General features: G+C 41.2%; 2 protein-coding genes and 2 long non-coding RNA genes across 6 annotated transcripts in view; 3 read left to right on the top strand and 1 right to left on the bottom strand.

Moving 5' to 3' along the window:
- smyd3 (SET and MYND domain containing 3) overlaps nt 1-1,763 on the top strand; it is an 86,771-nt gene extending 85,008 nt beyond the window's left edge. For both annotated transcript variants that reach the window (XM_088079160.1, XM_042507679.2), the window contains exon 12: nt 378-1,763. In XM_088079160.1, the coding sequence (XP_087935286.1) occupies nt 378-494 (117 nt within the window). In that variant the 3' untranslated portion in view covers nt 495-1,763. The remainder of the gene's footprint in view (nt 1-377) is intronic.
- A 4,912-nt stretch (nt 1,764-6,675) lies between these two features.
- kif26ba (kinesin family member 26Ba) overlaps nt 6,676-25,405 on the bottom strand; it is a 110,041-nt gene continuing 91,311 nt past the window's right edge. Inside the window, exons 12-28 of one of the 2 annotated variants that reach the window (XM_088079146.1) lie at nt 23,834-24,005; nt 22,867-23,199; nt 22,591-22,767; nt 21,988-22,114; nt 21,545-21,800; nt 21,325-21,426; nt 20,967-21,094; nt 20,443-20,622; nt 19,947-20,266; nt 18,750-19,434; nt 16,712-17,613; nt 16,242-16,474; nt 15,309-15,461; nt 14,995-15,209; nt 12,127-12,392; nt 10,632-10,782; nt 6,676-9,415 (exon numbers count right to left, since the gene is read on the bottom strand). In XM_088079146.1, coding sequence (XP_087935272.1) covers nt 9,267-9,415; nt 10,632-10,782; nt 12,127-12,392; nt 14,995-15,209; nt 15,309-15,461; nt 16,242-16,474; nt 16,712-17,613; nt 18,750-19,434; nt 19,947-20,266; nt 20,443-20,622; nt 20,967-21,094; nt 21,325-21,426; nt 21,545-21,800; nt 21,988-22,114; nt 22,591-22,767; nt 22,867-23,199; nt 23,834-24,005 — 4,549 coding nt within the window. In that variant the 3' untranslated portion in view covers nt 6,676-9,266. The remainder of the gene's footprint in view (nt 9,416-10,631; nt 10,783-12,126; nt 12,393-14,994; nt 15,210-15,308; nt 15,462-16,241; nt 16,475-16,711; nt 17,614-18,749; nt 19,435-19,946; nt 20,267-20,442; nt 20,623-20,966; nt 21,095-21,324; nt 21,427-21,544; nt 21,801-21,987; nt 22,115-22,590; nt 22,768-22,866; nt 23,200-23,833; nt 24,006-25,405) is intronic. The other variant, XM_088079153.1, reaches the window with a different exon arrangement.
- LOC148190435 (uncharacterized) lies at nt 9,295-12,293 on the top strand. Its single transcript, XR_015776844.1, has 3 exons — nt 9,295-9,427; nt 11,987-12,068; nt 12,160-12,293. It is a non-coding gene; the product is annotated as an uncharacterized LOC148190435 (long non-coding RNA).
- On the top strand, nt 16,297-20,453 carry LOC148190434 (uncharacterized). Its single transcript, XR_015776839.1, has 3 exons — nt 16,297-16,434; nt 19,189-19,373; nt 19,979-20,453. It is a non-coding gene; the product is annotated as an uncharacterized LOC148190434 (long non-coding RNA).

Below are 25,405 nucleotides of genomic sequence, written 5' to 3'. Positions count from 1 at the left end.
TTTTTGATATAGTTCTACACACAAGAGTCCACTGCTGTGGTCATTTGTCTTTTTGTCTCTGTTGTGTTTCATGATTATATGTGTTGCTTCAGTGAATCATATTTCTTTAAGTCCCTTGTGAAAAACTCGCTGTACTGAACTGATACAGAGGTGATAAAGTACAAACAGTACAAGTCACAATCTGAGCATGGAATTTATGGTAGGTTTTTGTGAATATCTTGCCTATATTTTAATAAGTTGTCATAACAGTATAATTTTAAGCTAATTTTGCTGTTAAAATACAATCTGGGACTGGGGTGTAGTGGTTTTTATTGTGACATTTGTTAACTAGGATAACTGCCTGTTGTTTTTACTCATGTTCATTTCTCTTTTCCCAGGCCTATCAGATAATAAAGTTCACCCATGGTGACGATCACCCCATGACCACCGATCTATTGATGAAGATGGAGGAATGTCGCTCTGAGATGAATCAGAAATCATTTATCTGTCACTGAGACAAAGTCACATAAAAGAAAGCTGCTACTGGACTCTTGTACATGTATCTTAGTAGACTCATTTCTTACAGTCTACATGTTGTTTGGTTTATCAGGAATTTTTCCAGAAAAAAATGCTTTTAGCCTAATTTCTCCTTTAGTAAACACTGAATGAAATAAGTTGAGGTATGTAATACACAATTTAACAGGACAAATGTATACAGCCATGCAAGTGGCTCTGCTAGGCTTTACTTGCGAGTATTTGGTGATTAGCAATGAACAGAGAGTATAGCTGAGGCTGATGGGAATGTCATCAGTTTTGCAGGTATTTTGTCACAAACCGAAATATTTAACAAATTAAAATTTCAATCTGATGGGAGCGAAAAATGAAAGTTAAGGAATCACAGAAGTCACAGAAAGTCATCCTGAGGAGGACTTGCATGTGTTGTGGTAAATGTCATGGTAGTTGTTGTGACTTTCTGCTAAAAATGTCTTTAATTTGGTACAAACATGAATTTAGACTCAAGGATGAACTTATAAGATTTTGGTGGTCAAAGGTCATTGTGACCTTGTGTCCATCTCATTCTTGTGAACCCAATATCTTGAGAACGCCTTAAGGAAATGTTTTAAAATTTGGTACAATGTCAACTTGGACTCATTTGACTTAAAATTATTAGAATTTGTTTGTCAAAGCTCATTGTGACCACATGAAATATTTTTTTGGCAATATCTTAAGAATCAATACGCTAATTATGGCAAACACTGACATTTTATATCCAAAGATCAAAAGTCATCTTCACTTTGACAATCATAATGTTCTACATAAACATTTTTCTGTTCATTATTCATTGTCAAAACTCAGGAACAGAAGGGAAGAAATTTGGTCAGATACCTCTTTGGATGTGCACCTTGAAACTGTGCTCATTGTATAGATCTGTGCTGCAGGGTTGAAGGCGTATATCCACATTTTGAATTGAAGCTTCTTTGTAGCAACGCCTATGTCTGAAGCATTGTCTACTGCCATGTATACAACCTTGTTTTCTTTTCTGCTCCTCTGGTAGTTCAACACAATTTCTTTTGCTGATATTGAGCTTCAGGTGATTGTCATTGCACCCTGTGATGAAGCTCTATATCAATCCTCTGTACTTCCCTGTAGAAATCGTTTCTAAGTGAAAACAGCGTGTTTCTCACAGGAATTTTTTCATAGGAATCATGCATGTCAATAGTTATAATTTCCATTTTGAAAAAAAAACACGCTAACAATAAAACCTTTCATTAAATTCTTCCTCACTACATACATTACATTAGTCTGGACAGACATGGATGTGAACTCCAACTTGACTTGTTGGGAGAGGCATACAACCACCAGTCGCAACGACAAGTCCAGATATGTGTGGAAGAAAAGAGAGAAGGCTTTTATTAATTGTAACACGAACAGATTAAATGAAATGAATGTGAAGATTGAATGGAGACGTGCAGTAATGAAACCAGTGAACTGAATGGTGTGTGGAAGAGTCTGTCCTGCTGTACAATACTGCTCTTCCTTCCTCCGTTACTCACTTCATTGGTTCTTTTTCTCTCCCTCTCTCACCCTCTTCCTTTCTCCTCCCTTACCTCTTAACGGTCATCAAATTAGATTTACTATCGCTTAACCATAACCCTCTGTCTCTCCTTTTCTGTCACTCACTGATTCTCACCCCCATTTTCTGTCCCTCTCTGTCCCCCAAAGGCTTTCAAATTAAATTCACTTTTTGTCGGCATCCCTCTCTTTCGCTGCGTGTCTTTGCAGGCAACCCGAGCCAATCACGAGGAGAACATAGAGTGGTTTTAACCAATTTTCATTCACTCACCCTCCTGCCATTTGCTCTCCCCCATTTTCAATTTTCACTCTCATTTTGGAGACACTCCCTCTGTGTGTGGGTCTACCTCTTCACCACCTCACCTCTGTGTTCTCTTTACTCTCTCCCTGCTGTTATCTCTCCCTCCCTCTGTATCTTCCTGTCCTCCCGGTCCGCACACATTGTGCTTTTACTAAATTACACAATCTGTAATCCAAATGTAAATCCACCACCAAAAGTCCAGACACAAGTTGAACCTGATTCACTACCAAATTGATTGCAAGATCACAAAATAAAAGGATTTACATGTGATTACAGCAAAATGTAATCTTTTATAAAGTATTTTTTGAATCTGTAGGTCAGATTGTTAAATTTTATGCACCACGTCGCTTCATTAATTGCAAATCGAGCCTTTAAAAGGTTAAAATCACTGGTTGACAGACTTTTTCGGCTCCCCTCTCAGCTGGGTGTTCACTATACAAAGAGATGCTGCTGTTTCAATTTCAGCAACAACCAGAGATGGTCGATTTTATCTCCGGTTTTGCTTCCTGTGTTTCAGTGTTCAATGATAAGGAGTAGATGGATATTACCTGATATTCATAGTCTCATCTTAGAATGAACAGGCGAGACAAAATATTGTCTCCATGTTAACCTCAGATCTTTACCATGTCCTCAACGCTGCTCCATCTTTCTTTCATCTTTGATCGGGCTTCACCATAATCAGAGCAGGATCTTTAGACATGTTGACTGTAAAAGCTGAACGTTTTTGGTTCTTTTGTAGTGTTTGCAGCCATGTTAGCAGCATGGTGTTAGGGATGTTTGTCTGTCTGTCTGTCAGTTGGTCAGTCCACTACTTTCCTTCAGACCTGATGATAAATTTGGTATAGACAAATATGGTCTTTATAGGATGATTTCTGCTGACTTGAATCCCTGACTTTACATCTATCTCCACCAGCAGGTAAAAGCTTATTGTAAAGTAAAGAAAAGAAGTTACTGAAGTAAAAAATGTATTAAAGATAGCTATCAAGAGGTAACTGGGGTAAACAAATACATCTTCTAGTTCTTTATAGAAGTACACTGTTCAGTCGTCTTCTATAAAGTCGTCTCTGAGCACATATTAAACCACCAAGAATTTGCATTTGTATCAAACAAGACTACTTAGAGACAGATGCTCGGTTGACCTAACATTTATCAAATGAGATACCAGTCTCAGCAAAGAAAAACATAGAATGCATTAGTAATTTAATAAATATAAGTCTTGCTACAGGAAAAAAAACTGTCTCTTACCTGAGGTAACTGATTTTAGGAAGAGGGGAGTTCAGAAAAGAATAATAGCCCATTTTGCGAGTAACAGTTGCCTATTTTTCGTCTAAAATTACCCAGAGGATCATTCTCTTACTGTATTTTCCAAATGAAAGTTCTTTTGGTTTTTTTTTATAACCTGATTAAATTTCAGGATCAAATTTCAGGAATTCACTTGTCTCCTTATTTTTTACTTACTAACCTCACCCATCGTTTATCCCCTGCACTGCCAGCTCCTCCTCACCATCTCTCTCCTCTACTCTTCTGAAATATAATCCTTTACTCATACTCTGTCATTTTCTCCCTCTTTCTCTTCATTTCCCTTTTGTTGTTCTCCTGTCTTTTCTCATCTATTCTGTCCCTCTTTCTCCCATTCCTTCTTTCACCTCCTTCCTGTTGCCTACTGTGCTCAGATGATCAAAGGAGGCTCAACAGGGCAATTTATCACCTAGGAAGCTGCCTACAGGCTTGTAGAGGCACACACACACACACACACACACACACACACACACACACACACACACACACACACACACACACACTTAATGGAAACTAATTGATATCTACTACATAACAGACAATCTAACAGTCAGGCACATTTCCTTGAGGTTTGGGAGTAGATTTTTTCTTTTCAGAATTCATTAGCCAATAAGAGTATTATGCATTTAGGCTTTTTACCAACACTCCTTGTAAGTGAGTTGGGGGTCATTATTGCACCAATATGTTATTCAGGAAGAAAAAATTTCAAATATTCTTGTGGAAAAAGTAAGGTGACATTTTTTTCAACTGTTCATCCATCACAGGATTATAGTTTCCAGGCAGAGTCAGCTGACTGAGACAGGAGGCTGCTGAGGAAATAGTTTCTCTGAGCTGATCAGTCCTCTCTCCGATTCTGATAAAGGGATAGGTGCGTTTTGGGGGGGGGCGGGGGATAAAATAAATCTCTGAAGAAGAAACTAATCTTGAGCTCAGAACCAAACAGCGACATCAGGCTGCTCCACTGTGTGATACTAGATAGCATGCTGGTATTGCAGAAGCAAAAGAAGCGTGACATTGAGCACAATAGTGTCTGCCCCAGTGTGACATATAACATGTGCTTTCTAAACAATAACAATAGCATAACATGGAACTAACAATTGTTATATGGCAGCTGATCTTGTCCTCTACTCGGAGGGTAGGGAGTTCCCTGCCCTTATTGTTTTCACAATTTATATACAACACCTCCTCAAAATATTGCGCCCATGGTCCCATCCAGTCAGCTGTCCCTTTTACACAAATGCTGTTTTGGTGCTGTTACTACCTCAGTTGCCGGCTTTAAGGCGAGACAACTCTGTCCTCTCATTCCACGATTGTTCTTTTTATACAGAAGGTCAAGATGATATAATGGCGTGATCTTCTGCCTTAGAAAGGCAGTGTAAAAGGGGCTGTTGAAGCAGTATAGTGGTAGTGGCAGTACTCCTATCTATCTGGCTGCTGCACAGAGGAACCCCTAAACAAACAATAGGTGATGTAGAAAACATAGTAGAGGACTTTAGATTCTAAAGTATATTTTCAACTATATCATCTACTACCTAACCTAACCTCACCTACTGTTTTCCCACATTTTAAAAACTTCTTTCAATAAGAGGATCTGAAGTTAAGATCCTCTTATTGAAATAAGTTTCTAAAATGTGGGATAAAACCCCCATGTCCTGTAATCATGCTTTAAGCTGGTGAACAGATGCAAAACATGTACAAGCCTGTATGTCCTGTTGCTACCTGGTTCATCTTTCTTCAGTTAGACCGTCATTACACTTGAATTTTCTCCCTTTGTCTTTCATATTACTATGTATGGAGCTATTCACTGGTTGGACAATCAGCTGTTTTTCCAGCAGATCTTTAATATTTATAATGTGAGTCGTAATGTAATGTGGGTGTATTTCATTGGGTTTGAGACAGACCATTGGCTGGTTCTTCCTGGACTATTATGTGTTAAAAGAAGGAGGAATCAGATGTGAAACTCTTTCAGTACATTTCTTTATTTACATCCCTCCATCTTGCTCTTCCATTAACACAGTGTGTCGGACCATATTTCTCAGAAACCGTAAATCTGCAGAAGAAGTTAAGATCGTAGTCTTAAATCTTGGAAATAACACACACACACAGTGAAAAATCTCACACTCCACACTCACCTGTTTACACTGAGCATGTGTCGTAATGCTGGGTTGTTTTCATTGGAAATAATTTATTCTTCTGCTTAATTCTTAGGTAATGCACACAAACTACTTTTAATCAGTTAGGAGAGATTTTCCATCTGCTGACCCATAAGAACTATGAGTGTCCTACTGCTGCTGATAAAATCTGTTTCTGGAAAATGTGGTCTGACTCAGACTTAACACACAATACTGCTTAAAGAACTTAAAGATGCTACGTGTCAGATTTCAGATAACACACTACAATTCTCTCACTCCTGCAAAAACACATCAATTTGTTCATTAGCCTATGTGGGGGTTTTTTCTGCCCTGCAACCTGATGGAGCAGATGGCATTTTGTGAATAATTTTATTTGAAGCACCCGACAAAGTGCTTCCATTTTAGCGCGGTTGCCTCTGATGAGAGAGCAGCACTTGTTCTTGAAAGGTTTACATGGACAATTATGTTAGCTATAAACAATATGGGGCCACCAAAACCTTAGCCATTTGTCACAATTATTGCTAGAATTATAACGCGCTACCACAGTAGAGTTGGCACTGACGCAGCAAAGACAAAATCTCACACATAGCATCTTAAATCTCGAAACAAGTACAGGCCATTTAGCTCAACCAGAGGTCGGGGTTTCCAAAACATCCACTGCTAATGACACAAGGCTGTAGTTAATACTGTAGAATATACTGGCATTTCACTTAAAACAACACAGTTTTCTTCTTCACATGTAAAAAAAAAATCAACCATCATTTGTGCTGGATCCACATAACTACCCTGAACGTGAATGTTTTAGGAAACCCATGAAAGTCTCCAACAGGAACAACAGGAGCAAACGAAATCAACAGAAGATATATAAAATAAAAATGAGCGCATATATGATATGTGTACAGTATATATATTTATATATGACATGGGCTCAGCAAAGTATGTACAGTTATTTTTTCTTAAATGCATAGTAACTTTTAAGATCATAAGGTGTAAATAAATAACGACATTAATAAGCGATTTTGCTCTCCTGAGCTCAAAAATAAACCTTCATTCATGACTGGCAGGGTGAACCGGGAGATAAAAACAGGACGCGCTCAGCAGTGTCTCCTCCTGTGAAAACGCTTCATAGGTCCAGTCTGTCAAAAGCATCTCAGTTTCTCAGGTAATTTCCCTCTTGATTATCTCGTGGCTGTCACTGCAGGTGTACACCACATGAAGTTAATGACTGTTACCGTTTTATACCACCATGAGGACATCAAAAGTCATGTCCGATTTCCGTGTCAGTCCAGTGGAGATGATCAAAACAGAGTTTGTTCAATTGGGATAAAAATAAATTTAGCACTGCGAAGCTTTTAACAAATCACACCAATATCATTACAGTCACTGTCTATTCCTCCTTTTACCTCTCAGACAACAAACAGGGTCTCCCAGAATGCTCTCTGCCTGCAGGGCAAAGAGCATTCGGAGAAAAGGGTGGCGAACGACCATGACAGCGATGTAGAAGAAGCATTCGAAGGGTTTTGTTCTGTATTTCAGAGGGAAACAAGCTCTTTCATATATTTATATTTGTACAAACATTTAGATCATAAACATCTCAAGCACCATAGATAATAATATTAACAAATCTTGAATTGTTGCTATCGGTCCAAAAAAAATGGAACCAGGCAGAGATCTATGCCTCGTAATTTGGTCATCATCCTTTTCTTTCTTTAGCTCTCTTTCATTCCTTTGTTTGTATATTTTGACTATTTCTCGATCATGTCTGTGTCCTAAATAGCCAATTTGTAGCCATAACTGTGATCCCATGTTAGTGTTTCCAGTCTATATTCGCTACTTTGTTCCAAAAACATGCGCCTTAAAGGAAAGATATTTGAACACTATGTCAGTCTGTCTCATAATTTACTCTTAAATATTTCCTTTACCCATTTCTGTTCTCTTACTATCACACATAGTCTCTGCATGGTCCCATTGCACTCAAATAAAAAAGGATACCTTGATATAAAACACACACATTGACGAATCATTCAGTTTCGTTTAGAATAGAGCAGAACAACACAGATACAAAGAACAGACAGTCAGCGTGTCAGTCAGTCAAGTCAACTGTTGGATGGACTTAACTCACTGCATCAGAGAAAAAAACTGTTTTTATTTCCGTCCCTGTGTGACTCAGACAGTTCATTGCTGTGTGAACATGAAAAAGCCATCACATCTGCGTCAGGGGAAACACACTGTATGTATGTATGTACGTATGTATGTATGTATGTATGTCCCAGAGGGTTAAAATTCAGATGTGCTCTGATTGTGGGTAAAGTCAAAAACAACACCACAGGAAACTAGCTTTTTTTTTCTTAGTTTCAACACACATAACTCTGTGTCCTTAAAAAAATCATGTCCACTTTCCTAATTTTGGTCCTTGCAACATTTTATTGTTTTAAAGAGGACTTGGTGTTAGTCCGTAGGTCCTCTCCAACTTTTTTTTAGTCAGTTTGAATTTAGTCTCATCTTTCATCAGTGTACCTAAGACCATTCAAACATAGATTATTAGTTTGTTCATGATATAGTTAAACACTGACAGTAAACATCACATTCAGAAATGGCTATAAATTCAACGATTTTCCAAGGACGCTGATCTTATGTGGTATTTTTTTTCTATGCTAGCACCGTACTAACTGCATGTACACAAATTCAGAGAGAAAGAGAATCGGTCTTGGTATTGTTGAAATGTTCACAAGGCACTTATCTAAATCTTTTTTTTTTTCCTCCTGTCTTTCTCATGGTCAGTCTTTTTTATTAACTGCGCAACAATACCAGGCCATTCTGTCGTCTGCACTCTATTTACAGCCAAACGCGTAAACTGTGAAAAGTGCTCCTTTAAAATGATGGGAGATGAGGACTTGTTCTTCTCCTCTCATTCAGCTCCTCTTTATCAGTCTTTTTTAAAGGCATTTTTTTTGTTCATCTCTCTACTCCTTTCCTCTCCATACATTCCTAAATGTTTGGCTCAGTCTAAGAGGTGTCTCAGTGGGATAATTACTCACTTGTCTAGGAAACCGTGTGCACTTAGTTATGTTTGATGTTTCATTTCAGGCTCGGTGCCGTCTGGCCGCCTCTGTGGGCAGCCGTATTCAACTGATTTAAAGTGGCCCGTTCAGTAGATGCTGTTCAGCTTCTGTTTCTGTCAGAAAAACATCTACCGACTCATCTGTCTGTTGGCCAGTTAAATAGCTCCATATACCTCCATTCCCTTTATCCGTCAATTTCTCTGTCCATCTGTCTACTTACAACAGAAGGGGACATAAGGATGACATGCAGGATCCAGTGTATCCCTTCGTCCAACTGTCCAGTCATCCAATGAGATGTATTTGTATAAGAGATATTTTCTTAATGTGTTTGATTAATCAGTTTGGTCCAAATGTCGACATCTAATTGAGTCCAGCTGTGTGTCTGCCTCCCCGTCCTCCAGCTCTCTACCGTCCATCTGTCTACCGATGTCTTGAGGACACGTCAAAGCAGGTTATCATCATGAGATGGGCTTTGCAGAAGTTGACTCTGGTCTCCAGTTTGTCCGTCATCATCTCCAGAGCTTCCAAATACTCCAGCGAGTCCACTTCATACGCCTGCTGTAGCTCAACTGAAAAGACGGGTAAGAAATAAAGCATGACACACTGCTACGTGTACTTTGTTTATGAGTTTATAACTTATTTGAACAGATAAATCTTTTCTTTCTTATTGTCAACATATTTTCAATGAAAAGACACCAACAATTATCTCATAAAACTAAAAAATATTTTCCCAAGCCTGATGTTCTGTGCCAGAGATGTTGTCTAAAAAGTCTTCAGTGAAACACATCAGTGATCAATCAGTCTTCATTAAATTTGTTTGTCAAGAACTGAAGTGCCCCACTGAGGAAATTACTGAGCCTTTTTTGAGTATGAAACTTTATAGTGTGACCCATTTTACCAGATAAACATACTAAGAAAGTACTAACAAGCTCACCAAATTCAAATGAGATGTTTCAGCTGGTCGTAATCTGCAATCCTAGCTGCTAGATGCCACTAAGTTTTACACACTGTTCCTTTAATTGACGATTTAAAATGACAGCTAAGAAGCATGGATGTCTCATTTTATTAAATGCTTGGAGCCTAAGCTCCTCTCTCCTCGTTTCTTTTCCTTACATCTCAGATGGGAGGGACTAACATATGCGTCATGCTTCTTGCGGTCAGCGTGATGCTGATACGGTCCATGTAAACATCTTGGCGTTCATATTAATTGTGGTCAAAACAGTTTCGGTTTCATATTTTCTGACTTGGTCAGTTCTTCATCAAAGCACTTTCAAAGTGTTGTGAAATTTGAATTGGCATATATGCACCTCCAGGTCCTGTCGCTAGCCAGTCAGGCATGATCCACATTGTTACAAAATCTTAGAGGTATACAACTCTGCACTCAGACCCTTACTTGCCTAAGCTGCATTGCACAGTATCACTCTCCACAGCGCGCCCTCCAAAATAAGCATGAAACATGTTTAAGATGCCAGGAGAGGAGGCGAGGAAAGAAATCGAAGATGTGCAAATTGTGAGATGAGAAAAGCCAGGGGTGTTTTCATCCAGTTTGCTGACTTTAAGGAAAATACACAATAACATAACAATAAAACTGATGTAACTGCATCATCATCATATACGTAGAGGGCAGGACATATCAGAGACAAATATGCTTAATAATTGTTTTTCTTTACCATTAATTATCATAAAAATGATCTTTTAACCTGTTGCAAACCATTAGTTAAGAATACACGATTAAGACACACTTACATACATACACAGTCACTGATGGATCAAGGTCCTACTTACACTCTGTGGTCCATTTGTGCGGCTCCAGCATCAGGTACTGTTTGGTTTGCTCCAGCTCTTTCTTCAGACACTGGTACTTGGCTCTGACTTCACTGATTCTCTGCTGACGATTCTCCAACAGACGGAGCTTGGCACTGACATACACCACCTCCTGACACACACACACAAACAGAGGACAGACAGGCAGATGTGGATTTTATTCCCCTTTATTTATCTGGAGAAGTGTGTTGTGAAACACATGTCGCTCTCTTAAAGCTGCAGCCTGTTTGACATTCACACAGTTGCATACATTCACACCTCATTCACTGGCGTCAAGTGTTTTTCGGACACTGAGCAGCTTCACTGGAGCAGCCGGGGGTTAAGTGGTTTTTTTAAGGCATGCTGCAGGGAAAATCTATATTTCATGGTTTTCTCTCCCACCGTCTTTCCCAAAGCTCACAATGCTCCCTCCTCTGAATACATAAAGGTTTAACAGTGGAAACCCAAAAAACCTGCACCCTGCATTTATTTGCAACAATTTCATGCATTTCACAGTGCTGCTCTGCATTCTGCTAAATCTGAGGAATTTTAATCATTTCTAAAATTAAGTAACACAGATTTATTTAAAAGAACGGCTCACTATTCAGATAGAATTTTATGTTTATTCATTCATTGTGTATAAAAAATCCTAACTGTTGTATTTTTAAAACTTGTTGTTTTTATTCGCTTGAGGGTTTTTTTCTCAAAAACACATGGCTCTGATCCCTTTGCTTTCTGTCTCCTTTCTTCTCCAGCTGTCCGCAATAACAGTGTCCAACAGAACACTTACTGCGTTTTAATTTGTTCCACAACTATTAGTCAGCCAATCAATTTCTTTGACATCAAGTGCAATGTGCCTCCTGCCCTCTGGGCCTCTTTCTCTGCTCTTTGGATCTCCACTTTTTTTTTCTCTCCCCACATCTATCGCTCATTCTCCCTCATCCACCAACATACATTCTCTTCACACAGTTTCTCTTGAACACTTTTCTGCTTTCCTTGCTCCTATCCTCCACTCTAACTCTCTTTCTTTTTTCCCTTTTCTTTTCTCTCTTCCTCCTTTCCCCCTTTCTCCTCCATATATTAGCCTTTCCCTCATGCTAGCACTCCTTTATGTGACTGTTTCTTTTACCCATGGAGATTGGGGGATTTTTGTCTGATTTGAACCTGCCATATTTGTAATTCTAACAAAGTCATAGCCTCCTTTACCTCCTTTACAAGTTGTGAAAACCTCTGGTTGAACTAGTCCAATCTGAATACTGAAATCCAAAACACTGTGGGGAAAACTGAATAACCCTGTTGTAAGGGGATTGTAAACCTTATCTCTTTATTTTCTTTAGGATGGATGAACTTCAGAAACTGAATCTGGAAAATGTAAAAGGTGGTATGGTTGGCACTCAATATAGCACCGATGTAGCTCAGGTTGGTCTGCCCTTCCATCCTCTCGCAAATATCTCACCTGCCTCCTTTCATCTCTCACCTTGCTCCCTCCTTTGTCTCTCCTCTTCTGCAGTCGCTCAACATCATCGATCTCGTACACCTTGATTTCGAAGGTCTCTGTCGTTGCAGTTGCACCCCGGAGGTTTGAGGGAGTTGGGGGGCCAAGTGGACCATCTACCCAGCATGCGCCTGGGCTAGAGGAGGAGGAAGAAGAGGACGTGATGGCTTGTTTGGAGGAGCGATGAGAGGGTGAGGAGGAGGAAGAGTCCAAGGTCAGTGCTGGGATCAGACGACGACGCTGGAGGCCTGTATGAAAAAATGAAGGTAGAAACAAGAAAGACCTTTACACACTAGCATAGATAATAACAGTGTTTTACACACAGAAACACAATTGGTGATAAATACTGTAACCCTTCAACTCTCGTATTTATATAATTAGTACCATGAATAATGCCCACTGTTCAGTGCCTATTCTAATGCATTACTTCCAGGGATGGATTTTACTCAAATGAACATGTACTGAACAGGAAGACGTAAAATGGCCACAAGGAGATGCAAAGAAAGTGCAAAGAAACACAAAATAATGACAAAAATGGGCAAAACAACCTCAAAGATACCCAAACAACAACAACAGAAAGACAACCACAAAAACATCCACAACAAAGAGACTACTGAGTCCCAAAATGAATAAAAAAGACACCAAGATTACCTCTAAGAAACCCAAATTACTACAAAAAGACACAAAACAACCACATATGGAGACAAAATTGCTACAAAGAGTCTAAATATGACTAACAAAGACACACAATTACCTAAAAGTGACACAAAATTACCAAAAAAGAGCCAGTCATATAATATTACAGTGCAGCTAACAGAAAATTGTCTGAAAATCATTCTTTACCATTTGCTTTGTTTCAAAACAAGTATCTTTACAGGGGGAAGCAGGAAGATAGGAAAATAACATAAATGCAAAATGTTGTCAGCTTATGAAAGAGTTTATGGATGGTTGAGGAAGTAGACGGATACAGATGAATCACTGGAGAGATGCAGAAAGGACAAAAGAAAAGTACTGAGTGACTGAAAAAGCAGAGAGGGCATGCGAAACAGACAATGGAGTGTGACACCAGATAAAAAGTTTTTTCTCTGTTCATGAAGCTCAAAGATGAGAGCAGCAGGTCACTCTCTGATCTGATGCTTGCATAGAAATTGCCAGTCATGTAGGAATGAGAGACTCCCAAGGAAGTGAGAGATAAGGTGTGTGTGAGAGAGAGAGGAGAGAGAATGTGGTGATTTTAATAAGGTTGCGGCTGACTTTTGGTCTCACGGTGGCACGGAAAGATCAAGTGGAGACATTACTATGTCATTATGTTGTAGGACGCAGAATATAAGAGGACAGAGAGAAAATGAGGGTCTGCAGAGGGAGAGGTGGGTGAATGTGGGAGAGAAAAAGATGGAAAAAAGACTGAGAGAGGTGGAGACATGGAGGATAATTTGAGAAAGAGTTGGTGAATCCAATCTAATGAAAATTAACAACGAAGGGAGACTCAGCTGAGATGTAATTAAAATTGCGGTCGCACTCACATCTTCACGCATTGCTTCAGTGTGTGGCACACCCGTCTCTCCTTCCTCTTTTTTTATATTCTGTCCGCTGAACTGGACTGAATTGTTGTATCCAGCTTGATAATGAGTAACAGAGTAATCCTTCCTGCCTTCTTGTGACAGTTTGACAGCAAATGCTCTTTTTGAAGCACATATTTGGTTAAAAGGGAAATGAGAGCAAATTCAGACTTTCTCTGCAGGAGGTGAGGCTGCACCCCTCACACTTTGAAAGGGTTACTCCAATTTAAATTAATAATCACAGACACACCAGGAAGAGCCGCCTCTGTCCAATCTGATTTTATGCACATATCCATCCTTGTGGTTAACCAGTAGAGTGTAATTTGGTGGGCACATTAGCAGCCTCTCTGTGTGCTGTTCTGGTGAATATATATTCATTACAGCCCACACCAGCAGATTCCCTTTACCATTTCACAGATGGGTGGTCAGGGTCACCTTTCCTACCTGCAAGCTCCTTCTGCTGCGACAGCTTCCTTCACTTTTCCCTCACCTGTCCAGTGCTTTTTCAGTTTCACCAATGGATTCTCATAGAGATCTTTCAAAATTTTCTGTTCTTTCATAATTGTTTAGCTTTCTACTTTATTTTTGTTAAAATAGATTTCATAATACCAGAATTATGTGCTTTTCAGCTTTAAAAGCTATGCATGCATGTTAAAAGTGGATAGAAAAAATAACACAAAATGAGAAAAGGATAAACTGAGTGAAAGTGGTTATCTCTGCACTTAGTAATGTGTTCACTGATTCAGAAATGAATTACTAATGCACAAAAAAAACATGAGTACTAGTATGAGTGCATTAGACTCTGTTCCCTTTCAGAAGTGTTATTTGGAGCAGGGGTCCTCAATGTATTTCAGGCCGAGGATGGAGCATGGTGTCCCTAGCATAAATCTGCATTGCATATTAAAGCAGGCAGATGGAGGTCATCAGGCAGAGGACAATATCAGCCTCAGCCTTACTTGTATTTCCTTTTCAGGTAGGAGAGGAAGGGAATTTCACTTTTACATAGATAAGCTGTGTATTTTCACACATTTTCATTTTCTAAAAGAAAAAAAAAATTTAAAATTTAAAAATAATAATAATTTGGTGGCCCCTTGCAGGACTCCTGGACCCCCTGACGAAGAGCCAGGATTTAGCTCACACTCATAGCTTTGTCATATCTAAATTACAGGGTGCTGTAGCAACTGATTAAGGCTAATTACATCTCCCTCAACCCTTTCTTGTCAACTTGCATGATACTCTATCCAATTAAGGGAAATGTCTTTAGAGAATAGGTTTAAATGTTAATGGTGACCTGTGTTGCTCCTGCTCTTCTTGCTGCTCTTGGAGCTTCGTCTGGAGGAGGTGGTGGCTGAGCTGTGCTCACTGAGGGAGTCCTGGGCTGAGGAGGTACTTCCAGTGTTCTCGCTGCTGTCTCTCAGCATGCTCTCATAGCCGCTGCTGCCTCCACTGTGGTAAAACAAGGCCGTCTTCCCCATGGCAGGGGGAAGCTCGCCACTCAGTACGCTGCTGTTAGAGGCGAAAAGAGATCACAGTTAAAAATGGCAAATATTTTAAGCAGCTGCAGAATTATTATATTTACATTAATAAATGAACTTGCTATTATACCTGTTGTCACTAGCATGGCCGCTGCTGCAGCGGTGGGGTTTTCTGGGAGCTGTGATCTTACTGTAGGGAGAGGGAAGGGTTTGGACCACTGCTGCTCTCTCCTCTCCTGGGCCAGCACTACCACCACCACTTCCTGCTCCAGCTCCCACTCCACTGAGAGCAAGAAAATGGGATAAAAGGGTTTAACCCAAAAACAGATTATTTTTGGAAGTGTTTTAATAGTATTTTGCCTTTTCAGCTCAAACTTGGCAGTAGAGATCCGAGGGAATGACATGCAAAAAAGTCCCTGAAGTTGAACTGTGGATTTTGCAGCATATGCATCAACTCCTTAGCAGTCTTGTCAAAAATATTGATTTATCAATACATATCAATATTGAATATTTGAAATGGTTTCAATACTGATTTTTCACAGTATCAATTTGCCGGTACCAACTGCACTTTCTCTATCTCTTTTATAACAATATAATAATAATAACGTATATATAATACATTTTATTTATAACGCGCTTTTCACACACTCAAAGACACTGTACAATAGTTGTTTGTTGTTTAGTTTAACCAAGGAAAGAAAAGCCATTTCAGATCATGTTATAGCCTTATTATGTTTGTCTTTTAATGAGAAAAAAAATAATTGATGCTCTCCGTGTCCATTTCTCTCATTGTTATCCAAGATGGCATCAAATTTTGAGCATTGTATCAATGTTAGAAATTCCAGTATCATGACAACACTACTCCTTAAACCATCAAGAAATTGTCATGTCAACTCTGTTTCTGATAATATTCTGAACACATGAATGGTGTCTACTGCCTACAAACTGTTAGTTATGCATCATATTTATTCTCATGTAAGGAGGTCAACTTATATGAAGTTCTCTATGAGCTTTGCACTTAATGCTTAAATGTGAACATGTGAAATGAAGTAAACTAACTAACCTCGCCCCTCCAACTCCTCTTTCCTCTGTTGGATCTGTGCCTCCCCCCTGGGCATGACTCCTGGAACGGGAGCCTGCACTTCCCTGGAGGAGCTCTGAGATTCGACCGTTGACAGCCCGAAGAGGCAGCTTGGCAGCCAGGCTTCCCCCTCGACTGCGGCTCAAAGACTGGGTAGACCAAGAACCAGGAGCAGGTACCTGTTGCTGCAGAGGGGCCAGTACTGAGCTCTGGGGCTGAGGAAACAGATGAAAGTTTTAGGCGGGTGGACGGAGAAATGGAGGCCATGACAACTTAAACTACTTGTATTAAGTTACCAAAGAATGTGTTTTTGGTGTTTAACTAAAAGTGCACAAAGAGGAAGGTCTCAAAGTCATTGTATAAACTTAGAGGTTCATGTAGTATTTTCTGCTGAGGACACTCATATAGCTGACAGGTGCTGAAAGTGTGTTCATGTATGTATCCTGTCTCACCTTTCCATTGGGAGGAAGGCTGGAGCTGCGGCTGGAGGCTTGACTTAAAGACTTAGTGGAGAAGCTCAGAGTCTTGGTGCTGGATGCAGACAGACTCCTGGACTTGGGACTGCTGGTCATCAGCAGTTTACTGACTGCTGAGATCTTTGACTGGCCACTGGTTTTGGCTGGTGACTGGGGAGCGCTGCTTGGACCAGGACTGGCACTGAAACTGGGGCTGCTAGTGTTTCCAGTAGGAGAAGACACTGATCCAGCTCGGGTGAGGCTGCGCCCAGTGCGAGGCATGGTGCTGTCCCCCTTCACGCCTCCTCCTCCTCCCCCTCTCAGGCTGCCTCCCCTCTCCAGAGAGAAACAGTCATAGTGGTGGGAACCACTGTGGGAGCTGTGGACCCGACCCAGAGAGTTGGTTCTGTTTGCGAGCTGCTCCAACTTGGCGCTGAAAAGTCTGCTGCTGTCAATGCTGGAGCCTCGCTGTCTGGTGATCCCTGCATCATCTACTGAGCCGCCTAGTTGGTGCAGAGGGCTGGCTGCCCTGTTACGCTGGTCGAGGCTGGACTTCCGCACCGGTGGCAGAGGTGGGATTCCCCCTTTCTTGTGGGAGTAAAAGCCCTGTTTTCCAGCTGATCCCCGTCGATCAAGTGTGGCACGGGGACTGCAGGGAGTTGAAGTGGTGACGCCAAGATTACGGTACTCAATTCCATTGTCCAAGCCGTCTTGGCGGTTGATACGGTGCCAGCCACGGGGAAGACTAGCAGTACGGTGAATATCTGGGCTGTAGATACCAGTCAGGCATTCTCCCTGGGCAACGACAGCGACCATCTCGCAGCCATCCACCACCCTCTTAAAGGAATCTGGAGATGACAGGAACTCACCACCTGAACTAGAGCTGCCATGATCACCACCTGGTGTAGTAAAAATGGCAAATAAGAAAGAACATAGACTTAATTTATGAATCCGGTAAATCTTTTACTTTGAAAGAACATTTCACTGTTTCTTAACAGGCCCAGACTTGTCACTAATCAGCTGATTGACTGGAAGAGTCAGTGTTTTAAAAAACAGCCGTTCTCATTTTATGTGTATTTTCAAATTTTGAAGATGAAGGTCCATTTACTCTGCTCTGTGAAAATACCCTAACGCACTCAAACCTACCAAAAGTTCATGTCGATCAACAGCAGTTCGAAATGCCAGGTGCAAAATATTAATTCTTGTAGTCTTATTTAAGGAGGTGTGGTTGACTAACTTTTGAATCTGAAGACTGTTTTTTTCTGCCATATTTGAGTGAAGTTATAAATCTAAAAACTATGTTACTAGCATATATTGCAAAAATATCCCAATCAGAGATGTGGACTCCAGTTACATGTCTCTGACTCAAGTCAAACTTGAGTTACAAAATGTGTTTCACAAATCAGTTAATTTCCAGAATCATCCAATGTTGACACAATTCATTCCCAGCAAGTTCACGTTTAGTTTCACAAATCCACTATGTCTGAACCCATCTGACAGCAACCGATCGAGTTGCAGAGGTGAACCATGACGGAGTGACGACTGTTACTGAGTGACAGTTGTAAAAAAAATGCTACCAAAGATCGTTCCGTTCATGTACAAAAACTACACAGTTGTCAACAAACAACAGACTGCATAATGCAAAATGTGCAGGTCTAAAATTACAAAGACCCAAACAACTTCCAATTTTATTCAACATTCGAAAGTTGCACAAAAAAAGGTGAATTGAGGCTAACATTAACATCATAAATAACCTAATGCTTAACTAATGTTAGCGTAGCAGCTAAATAAAAAGCATTTATGACTTTTGTAAATTTAGTTGTGACATTACATTTGTTGCAGTGCACATTATAACTTGTTGTGGACTTGAAACTCAAAGTTGAAACTTGACCCAGGACTTGCCTTTCTTGACTTGAAACTTGAGTGCAAAGACTAGAGACTTACTTGTGACTTGCACTTGGTCCCACCTCTGATCTCAACAGAGCAATTGCAGAACACGCAGTCTGTAAATCTGTGGGCTGACGGCACCACTTACCATCCTTGCAGAAGCTCCGGGGGTCTCCGTTCCCAGCTCCAGCCTGGCTCTTTGAATTCTCCACGTCCCTCTTCTCTGGCTTCACTTCACACACAAGCTCCCTGGACCTCCCCTCCTCCATGCCACGCTTCAACCAGGGGTCCTCAAAGCTCATCTCACTGGAAATAGAAGCTAAAAGTGGTGCATTAAATTTGCCCGGGTCTTTCATTAAGCTGGTCTTGGTAGGTGAAGAGAGGATATTTGGTTCTTGTATGATCATGGGTTTGACGGCCACACATGGGTGCACACTGATGGTGGTCTTGAACGGAGAGAGGTTCCCAGGTCCTGCCAGAATTTGGATGTTAGTTTTAGCCATGGAGGGAGGCAGTTTTCTAAGCCTGTCTTTGGTTGAAGTTGTCTTATCACTCCCATTTTCTGACAGCACCACATCTCCTTCCAGACTCCCTCTTCTCGGGCTGCTGCAGCCTTCATATCCCTCCAGCCCCTCCGTTCCAAACGAAAGGCTCTGGTTGGGATCAGGTTCAGCCAGGGCCTCCCCTTGCTGGCTCTGGGACTGACTGAAGCTGTGGAGGGACTGGTCAGCTTCACTGCCCATGCTCAGATCACTCATCCAGGAGGAGATTGGTGAGTTCGACATCACTGTGGCTAAGGCTTCACCTTCGATCCGCAGCTTGGCCATGGCCACCTACAGCAGGACACAGTTCCATAATGTATGGCATCTTGAAATCCAAATACCAATGATTTACATAATATAAGATGGAATTTTCCAAAAGAAAAGTCTGCCATCTTTAATCAAATTCTGTCAGCTAAATATAAGATATTAAATAATAGATTTAGCAAACTAAATCTGATGTAACTGTGAATCCTGATTCTGTAAAGCTTTAAAAAAATGTGTATCATAGGTGAACTTTAATCTAAACTTGCATTTAAGGGGTAAACATTTCATTACCTGGATGGTTGGTGGTTTACAGAACTCCAAAATGGACTCACTGTTTCCATCAGCCAATCAGATGAGACTGAATTAACCATCAGTGTTCATTGGCAGCCATGTTGGCCTCACAACCCTAGTCTATAGACTGTTATATGGGTATTGTTCCGCATTTAGTTCTAATGTTTCAAATCAACATTAGCCTAAGTGTAGGAAACATTTCCACATGCCAAGTGATCTTAGTCGCTGTAAATGCAAAGCAAACTGACCTCTGCCATGGCAACAACATCTGTCACCCCAGAGTTTGTTGCAGGACCTGCAGGCATCACATGATAGTCCCCAATAGCTCCATCATCAGAAGTACCGCTGACGACGCAGACAGATGAAGAGCCCAAGGCAAGGGCGGTGATGGGGCAACAGTCACTTTTGAAACTGATGATGCCCGTGGGATGACAGGTCAGGCCCTGAGTGTCCATTAGAGCTGTAGCATCAAGGTCCTCCTCATCTCCACAAGCCACAGTGTACACTAGTTCGTCCTCCCCGAGCGAGAGAGGTCCAACTGTACCTAAAGACACTGCCCGTCCTGAGACTGCAAGTGGAGGAGAGTCTGAGAACAAGGCTACCACATCTGTTTATTTCCCAGCTGTTATCCATTGTTGTCATAATTCTCTCTTTCTTTTAATATGATTCACATAATTCATTTTTGCATCCCATTCATTCCACTCTCCTTGTGTAAAAAAATAGCATATTTGTATTTCAACTCACCGTCCCTGTGTGTGTCCAGGGGTATTGGTGGGACGTCATCATCACAGAGTGTCTCAGCTGATCCCAGGCTGGCAGAAAGTGACTGAGTTGGCTCTCGGACTTGTGGGCTCATGCCCACTGGAGAAGTCCTGGACAGCAGGGACTCTGTGGAGGATCGGCCGCTGTCTGCAGCCAAACTGTCTGGAGAATTAGAAACACACATTTGGCGTCGTAATTCATTTTGTTTTCCAAGTACAGAATACAAGGAAATTGGCTTCACACTATGATGCCAATTTGGAACCAGCGGTTATTAGACTGATAAACTGTGTTGTGCTCAGGTGACTCATTATGTGATGCTTTGTTAATTTGCCTTAAGGCATTTATGCAGACTCTGTTATCACCTTGTAAATGTGTTGGTATGAAACAGAAACAACATTACCTGCAGATGCAAGATGCATGTAAGGACTGTTCATACCTTATTATGACATAAGCAGTACCAAGACAATATTTAGTTTTAAAACATAAACATGTAGGAAGATACTCACTGTCTGAGGCCAAAGCCTCTGTGGCCTGGCCGTCTTGAGCCAGAGTGTGTGAGGACAGAGGGGGTGTTGCCGGCATCACGCCCTTCTGGGTGTACACTTTGCAACGCTGGGAGGGGGAGGATGGAGGCCTGAGGAGGACAACGAGGATCAAACATTTTAGAGACGGTGTTTGGTGCTGTTGTGCTCTTCTTGTACATCAAGGTTCTTTACAAGCGCACATGCAAATCCTTTGTTGCTTCTTGTGTGTTATTATTTAATATTAAGGTTTTTTAGACATCTTCCAAACATTGTTTTAATTACATGTGAAGTCCACAGTCAAAGGTATTGCCCACGCACACAATCTGTAAGTCTCCTTTACCTGTAGTCGGAGGTTTTGGTCAGGCTGGCGATGCCGAGGCGCGGTGACCCCAATGGACGAGCCTTCCCATCAGTGTTACTGCCCACAGTCAGACTCTCATGGCTATATAGAGAGACAATAATGGAGACATCTTGTCAATTAAAGTCAGATACTTTCCAGAGGCCAACATATGCAAGAGAAATAACCTTCGCACGACACTCATAATTCCTCCTCTGCTCACCTGTCATGTAGTTGGGCGCTCTTAGTCCTGTGCAGGGGGTTTGAGGTGATGCTGCTGCTTCCTGTGACGCTCCTGGTGCTAGTAACTATCGGAGAACCAGAACTCTGAGCCAGGCTGTGGATCATCGTCTGGGCCAGCTCTGCCTCTTCCACCACCTCTTTGATGTCCTGCAGCTGCTGGTCATTGGTCCTTCTTCTGGAGGTCGTTACTGCTGAGGAGGAGAACTGCACTGCACCTCCTACAACACATGCAGAGCCTATGGGATGTTGGACAGGAGATTGTTTTGAAAACCCCTGACTAAAGGTTAAAAAATCTGATTATTTGTCACATTGGTCAACGAAAGCCTTCGATGCCTGTTTTTGGTCAAAATTTATTTGTGTTCCAAAAGTGAAAGTTACTGAGATACAGCATTCATATACAGTACATGTAATCAATGAACTAACCTGTTTTGGTTTCTGTGGCAGATCCAGGAGCAGAGGGGGCTGAGGTCGGGACAGTTGAAGATGGACATGGCTCTTGTTTAGCACCTTGTTTGTTTGCTGGAACCTCTTCAAAGGGAAATTTTGCAACCTGAACAAAGAAATGGAGTGATGAATTAAACAGAGAAAGACTGTCCTTCATATGAAATTGTTCTATTTGACTGCAGACAAAGGAAATTCTCTCTACTTTTGTCAACAGTAATGTATCAAAGAGAACTTCACTGGAGATGGATGAGAATAAAGATCACCTGGGCTGGGTTAACGTAAAAACATGCATTCGTGACACGCAAAGAACAGTCCTGTAGAGAACATTTTAGAAATAATAATGTAATGCCTTTTCAAATTCATTATTTTGTAACACAATTGAAAGGCACAGAAAACTGCCTCCACAATCACAAGCTGTGACAGCAAGCAAAAGGTTATGCAGATCCAAACAACATACTTCTTACCATTTGAATAGAGTGTTCAACTCATCAAACAAACTGTCATACTTTCAATAGGCCTTCCCCTTTCAGGTGGATTTGTTTTTCTTTTGATTATAACAAAAGAAGGATACAAACTCATCACCTCCTCGCTGCCATCAATGCAGTCCAGTCTCTCCTGCAGCTCAGCGAAGGTGTTGCATTTCAGGCATTCAGCTCCTTCCTCTGGGACAGGGGCCAATGGTTGTCCAAGCAGTGACTGAGAGGCCGGAGGCAGGGGCTGCGAGGGGCCACTGGGCTGGTCCTCTGGCTGAGACTGCACCTGTTGGAGCAGAAATCAATGAGAGTTTTAATACAACAAACATTTTTTTCTGATCACTGCCAACCGTCTAAACTCTAAATGTAAATATATTTGAATTACCTTGTTCTGGGCTCCAGCTGCTTGACTTTTACTTTGATGTTGCTCTGGCGTTTTACCTCGAAGTAAAGCGGGAATAATTGGTACAAACTCTGGTGGTCCCTCATTGTCCGTCAGTTCTCTATCTGACACAGCAGCCCCATTCGGGCCCACATAGATCACCGTGTCACATGACTGCTCGCTGCTGGAATATTCGTCAGGGTCACTGGACAGTCTCAGCAACGGCAGGTCCGAGTCGGTGTCCCCACGGTGATGGAAAGGTCGCAGATGGGTCGGACGACGCATGCGACCCTCCTCACAGGAGCTCTCTCCTCCAGAGGAGCTGGACGTGTATTGCTGTGGAGGGATAGAGACAGTCAAGGAGGAGGCAGAGTAGGTGGTGAGAGAGAAAATATTCCCTTTTTAGATTTGCAGAGCATGATTTTTTTCCCTTTAATTGACAGTTCACGCTGGAGAGAAACAGGAAAGATGGAGAAGAGAGAGAAAAAGATGACATCCATACAGATCCTGGACATGCACCTTAGCCGAGTAACAGATTTAAGGTAAGAACTTAAATTCAATTTCCATCACAGGCTGGTACTTTAAGGTGTCTACTGAATTCAGTTTTATTTTTATGTCGGTGCTGCTGAAGCCCTCGCCCCTTTTTCTTCACCTGAGCACTTTTGAAATAAGTGAAAGGTGAGAAAGAGTGTCAGTAGCTCATGTGGTACATGTGATGGAAAGGTGACAAAAAAACTCAGAACTCAGAACAGAAATAAAATAAAATGTGGTATTATGTTAAGATTATTAGCAGGATGTATGTTTTTAGAGTAAGATTAAAATGGACACTGTATAACAACATCTGCTCAAGAGACCTTGCCAGTGTCTACACTTGTCTTTATCTTGAACTTAATGTACCCAAAGTTGAGGTTTTATGACATTAAGAGAAATGACTTTTTTGATGAAGCATTAAGGTTTGATTAAAACTCACCACTGTGACTTTAGTTTTCTTCTTTTTCATGCGGAGTACGCGAGAAGCAATCTGGATGGTGGAAAGGGTTTCTGAGAAATCTCTGGGTGAGGCAGAGATGTGAGCAATCATGGTGGTCCGGCAGTTCATGTTGCCTAGCGACTCCCTTAGCAACATGGTCAGCTTGCTGTCCCTGGTAACACACATACACCGGGATGTTAACACCAAAGACCCGTTGGAAATGCACACAGTCACTCAAACATGCAACAAAACTGGGTGATTTTCCAACAGACACCCACACGTCTGACATTTGATAAAGGATTATTAACAGCTCGTCATGGTCACAGTCTGTGTAATAAAGAAGAACGTAATGCTAATATATTCGTATAAATGAGGAAAAAAGATTAAAAAGGCAAAGTTCATGGTAATTATTGATCAATGCTGCTTAAATATATGAAGGGCTGCTATTGCAGGCTAAAGCTAACAGTCTTAAAAGAAGCACTCTGGATATTATGTAGTCTAATATTGGGAGATGATCTATCTCCCAGAGAGATTATACTAGCAGATGGGAGAGTAAAAGTAGGCTGTGTGTTTAAGAAAAGACTTTCTCCTGGGTGGGCTACTGCAATCATTCATAGTCTTTTGTGTGTGTGTATGCGTGTGTGTGTGTGTGTGTGTGTGTGTGTGTGTGTGTGCGTGCGAGCGCGTTCATGTGTGTGTCTGTGTGTGTGTGTCTGTGTGTGTCTGTGTGTGAGAGGCCTGCAGGCTGACAGTGAGTAAAGCTCCACTGTGGCCCAATACCTCACGCTGCTGTCCCCCTTTTCTAAAAACACAGCCTGCAGACATTTCTCACACACGTGTGTACATTCACATGCACGTACAGACACACGTATGTATACACTCCTATCTTGACCTTGCTTATCGATGCTCTCCTCCTCTCCTCTCTTTTTTTCTTTCTCAGTTCGCTGCCGCAGGCTTCAACAAACTCCCTCCTCTCTCCCTCGATCTATCTCTATCGCTATATCTCTTTCCCTGAAATTAATGTAGGTAAATTCATGACTCATGAAGTATTCATTTGCATGTTAATTCAAGTGCTGGGGACGTTGGATTAGATCTTAGCTCTCAGCCTGCACTAGATTTATTACAGTACATAAGACTACTGTATGTAAGATGATGTTCTCTACAACTGAAACTAGTCTGTAATGAAAGCAGCAACCAGTTTCCTAGATCACCATTATAGCAAGAAGCTAATATTAAAGATATATTTCACTGATATAAAGAAGGCCCTCACATAAAGACATGCTGTCTAAATGTACAACTACCAGAATGCAATGCGCCTGATGCAACGTAGACTGGTCTGTGTAAACACTGCCAGGCACCCTTATCTCATATTACAGTTAAACAGTAAGGCAAAACATGTTTCTGAAAACATTTTTTGCAAGAAATAAGCAGTGCAGTAACATTATCTTGATTTATATTCAGTCAGCGCTGTCTAGTTTTACAGTTTGATCAGATTTCGGTCCACATTAAAGAGAGAAGGGGGGTGTCTTGATCAGCTATAAGCTCTATGATTATGGAGTGACAGTAGCAGGG

The sequence above is a fragment of the Plectropomus leopardus genome, chromosome 1, assembly GCF_026936395.1.
Source record: "Plectropomus leopardus strain MGB_pleo_1.0 chromosome 1, ASM2693639v1, whole genome shotgun sequence".
Taxonomy (NCBI): Eukaryota; Metazoa; Chordata; class Actinopteri; order Perciformes; family Serranidae; genus Plectropomus; species Plectropomus leopardus.
This window is presented reverse-complemented; position numbering and strand designations above follow the sequence as displayed.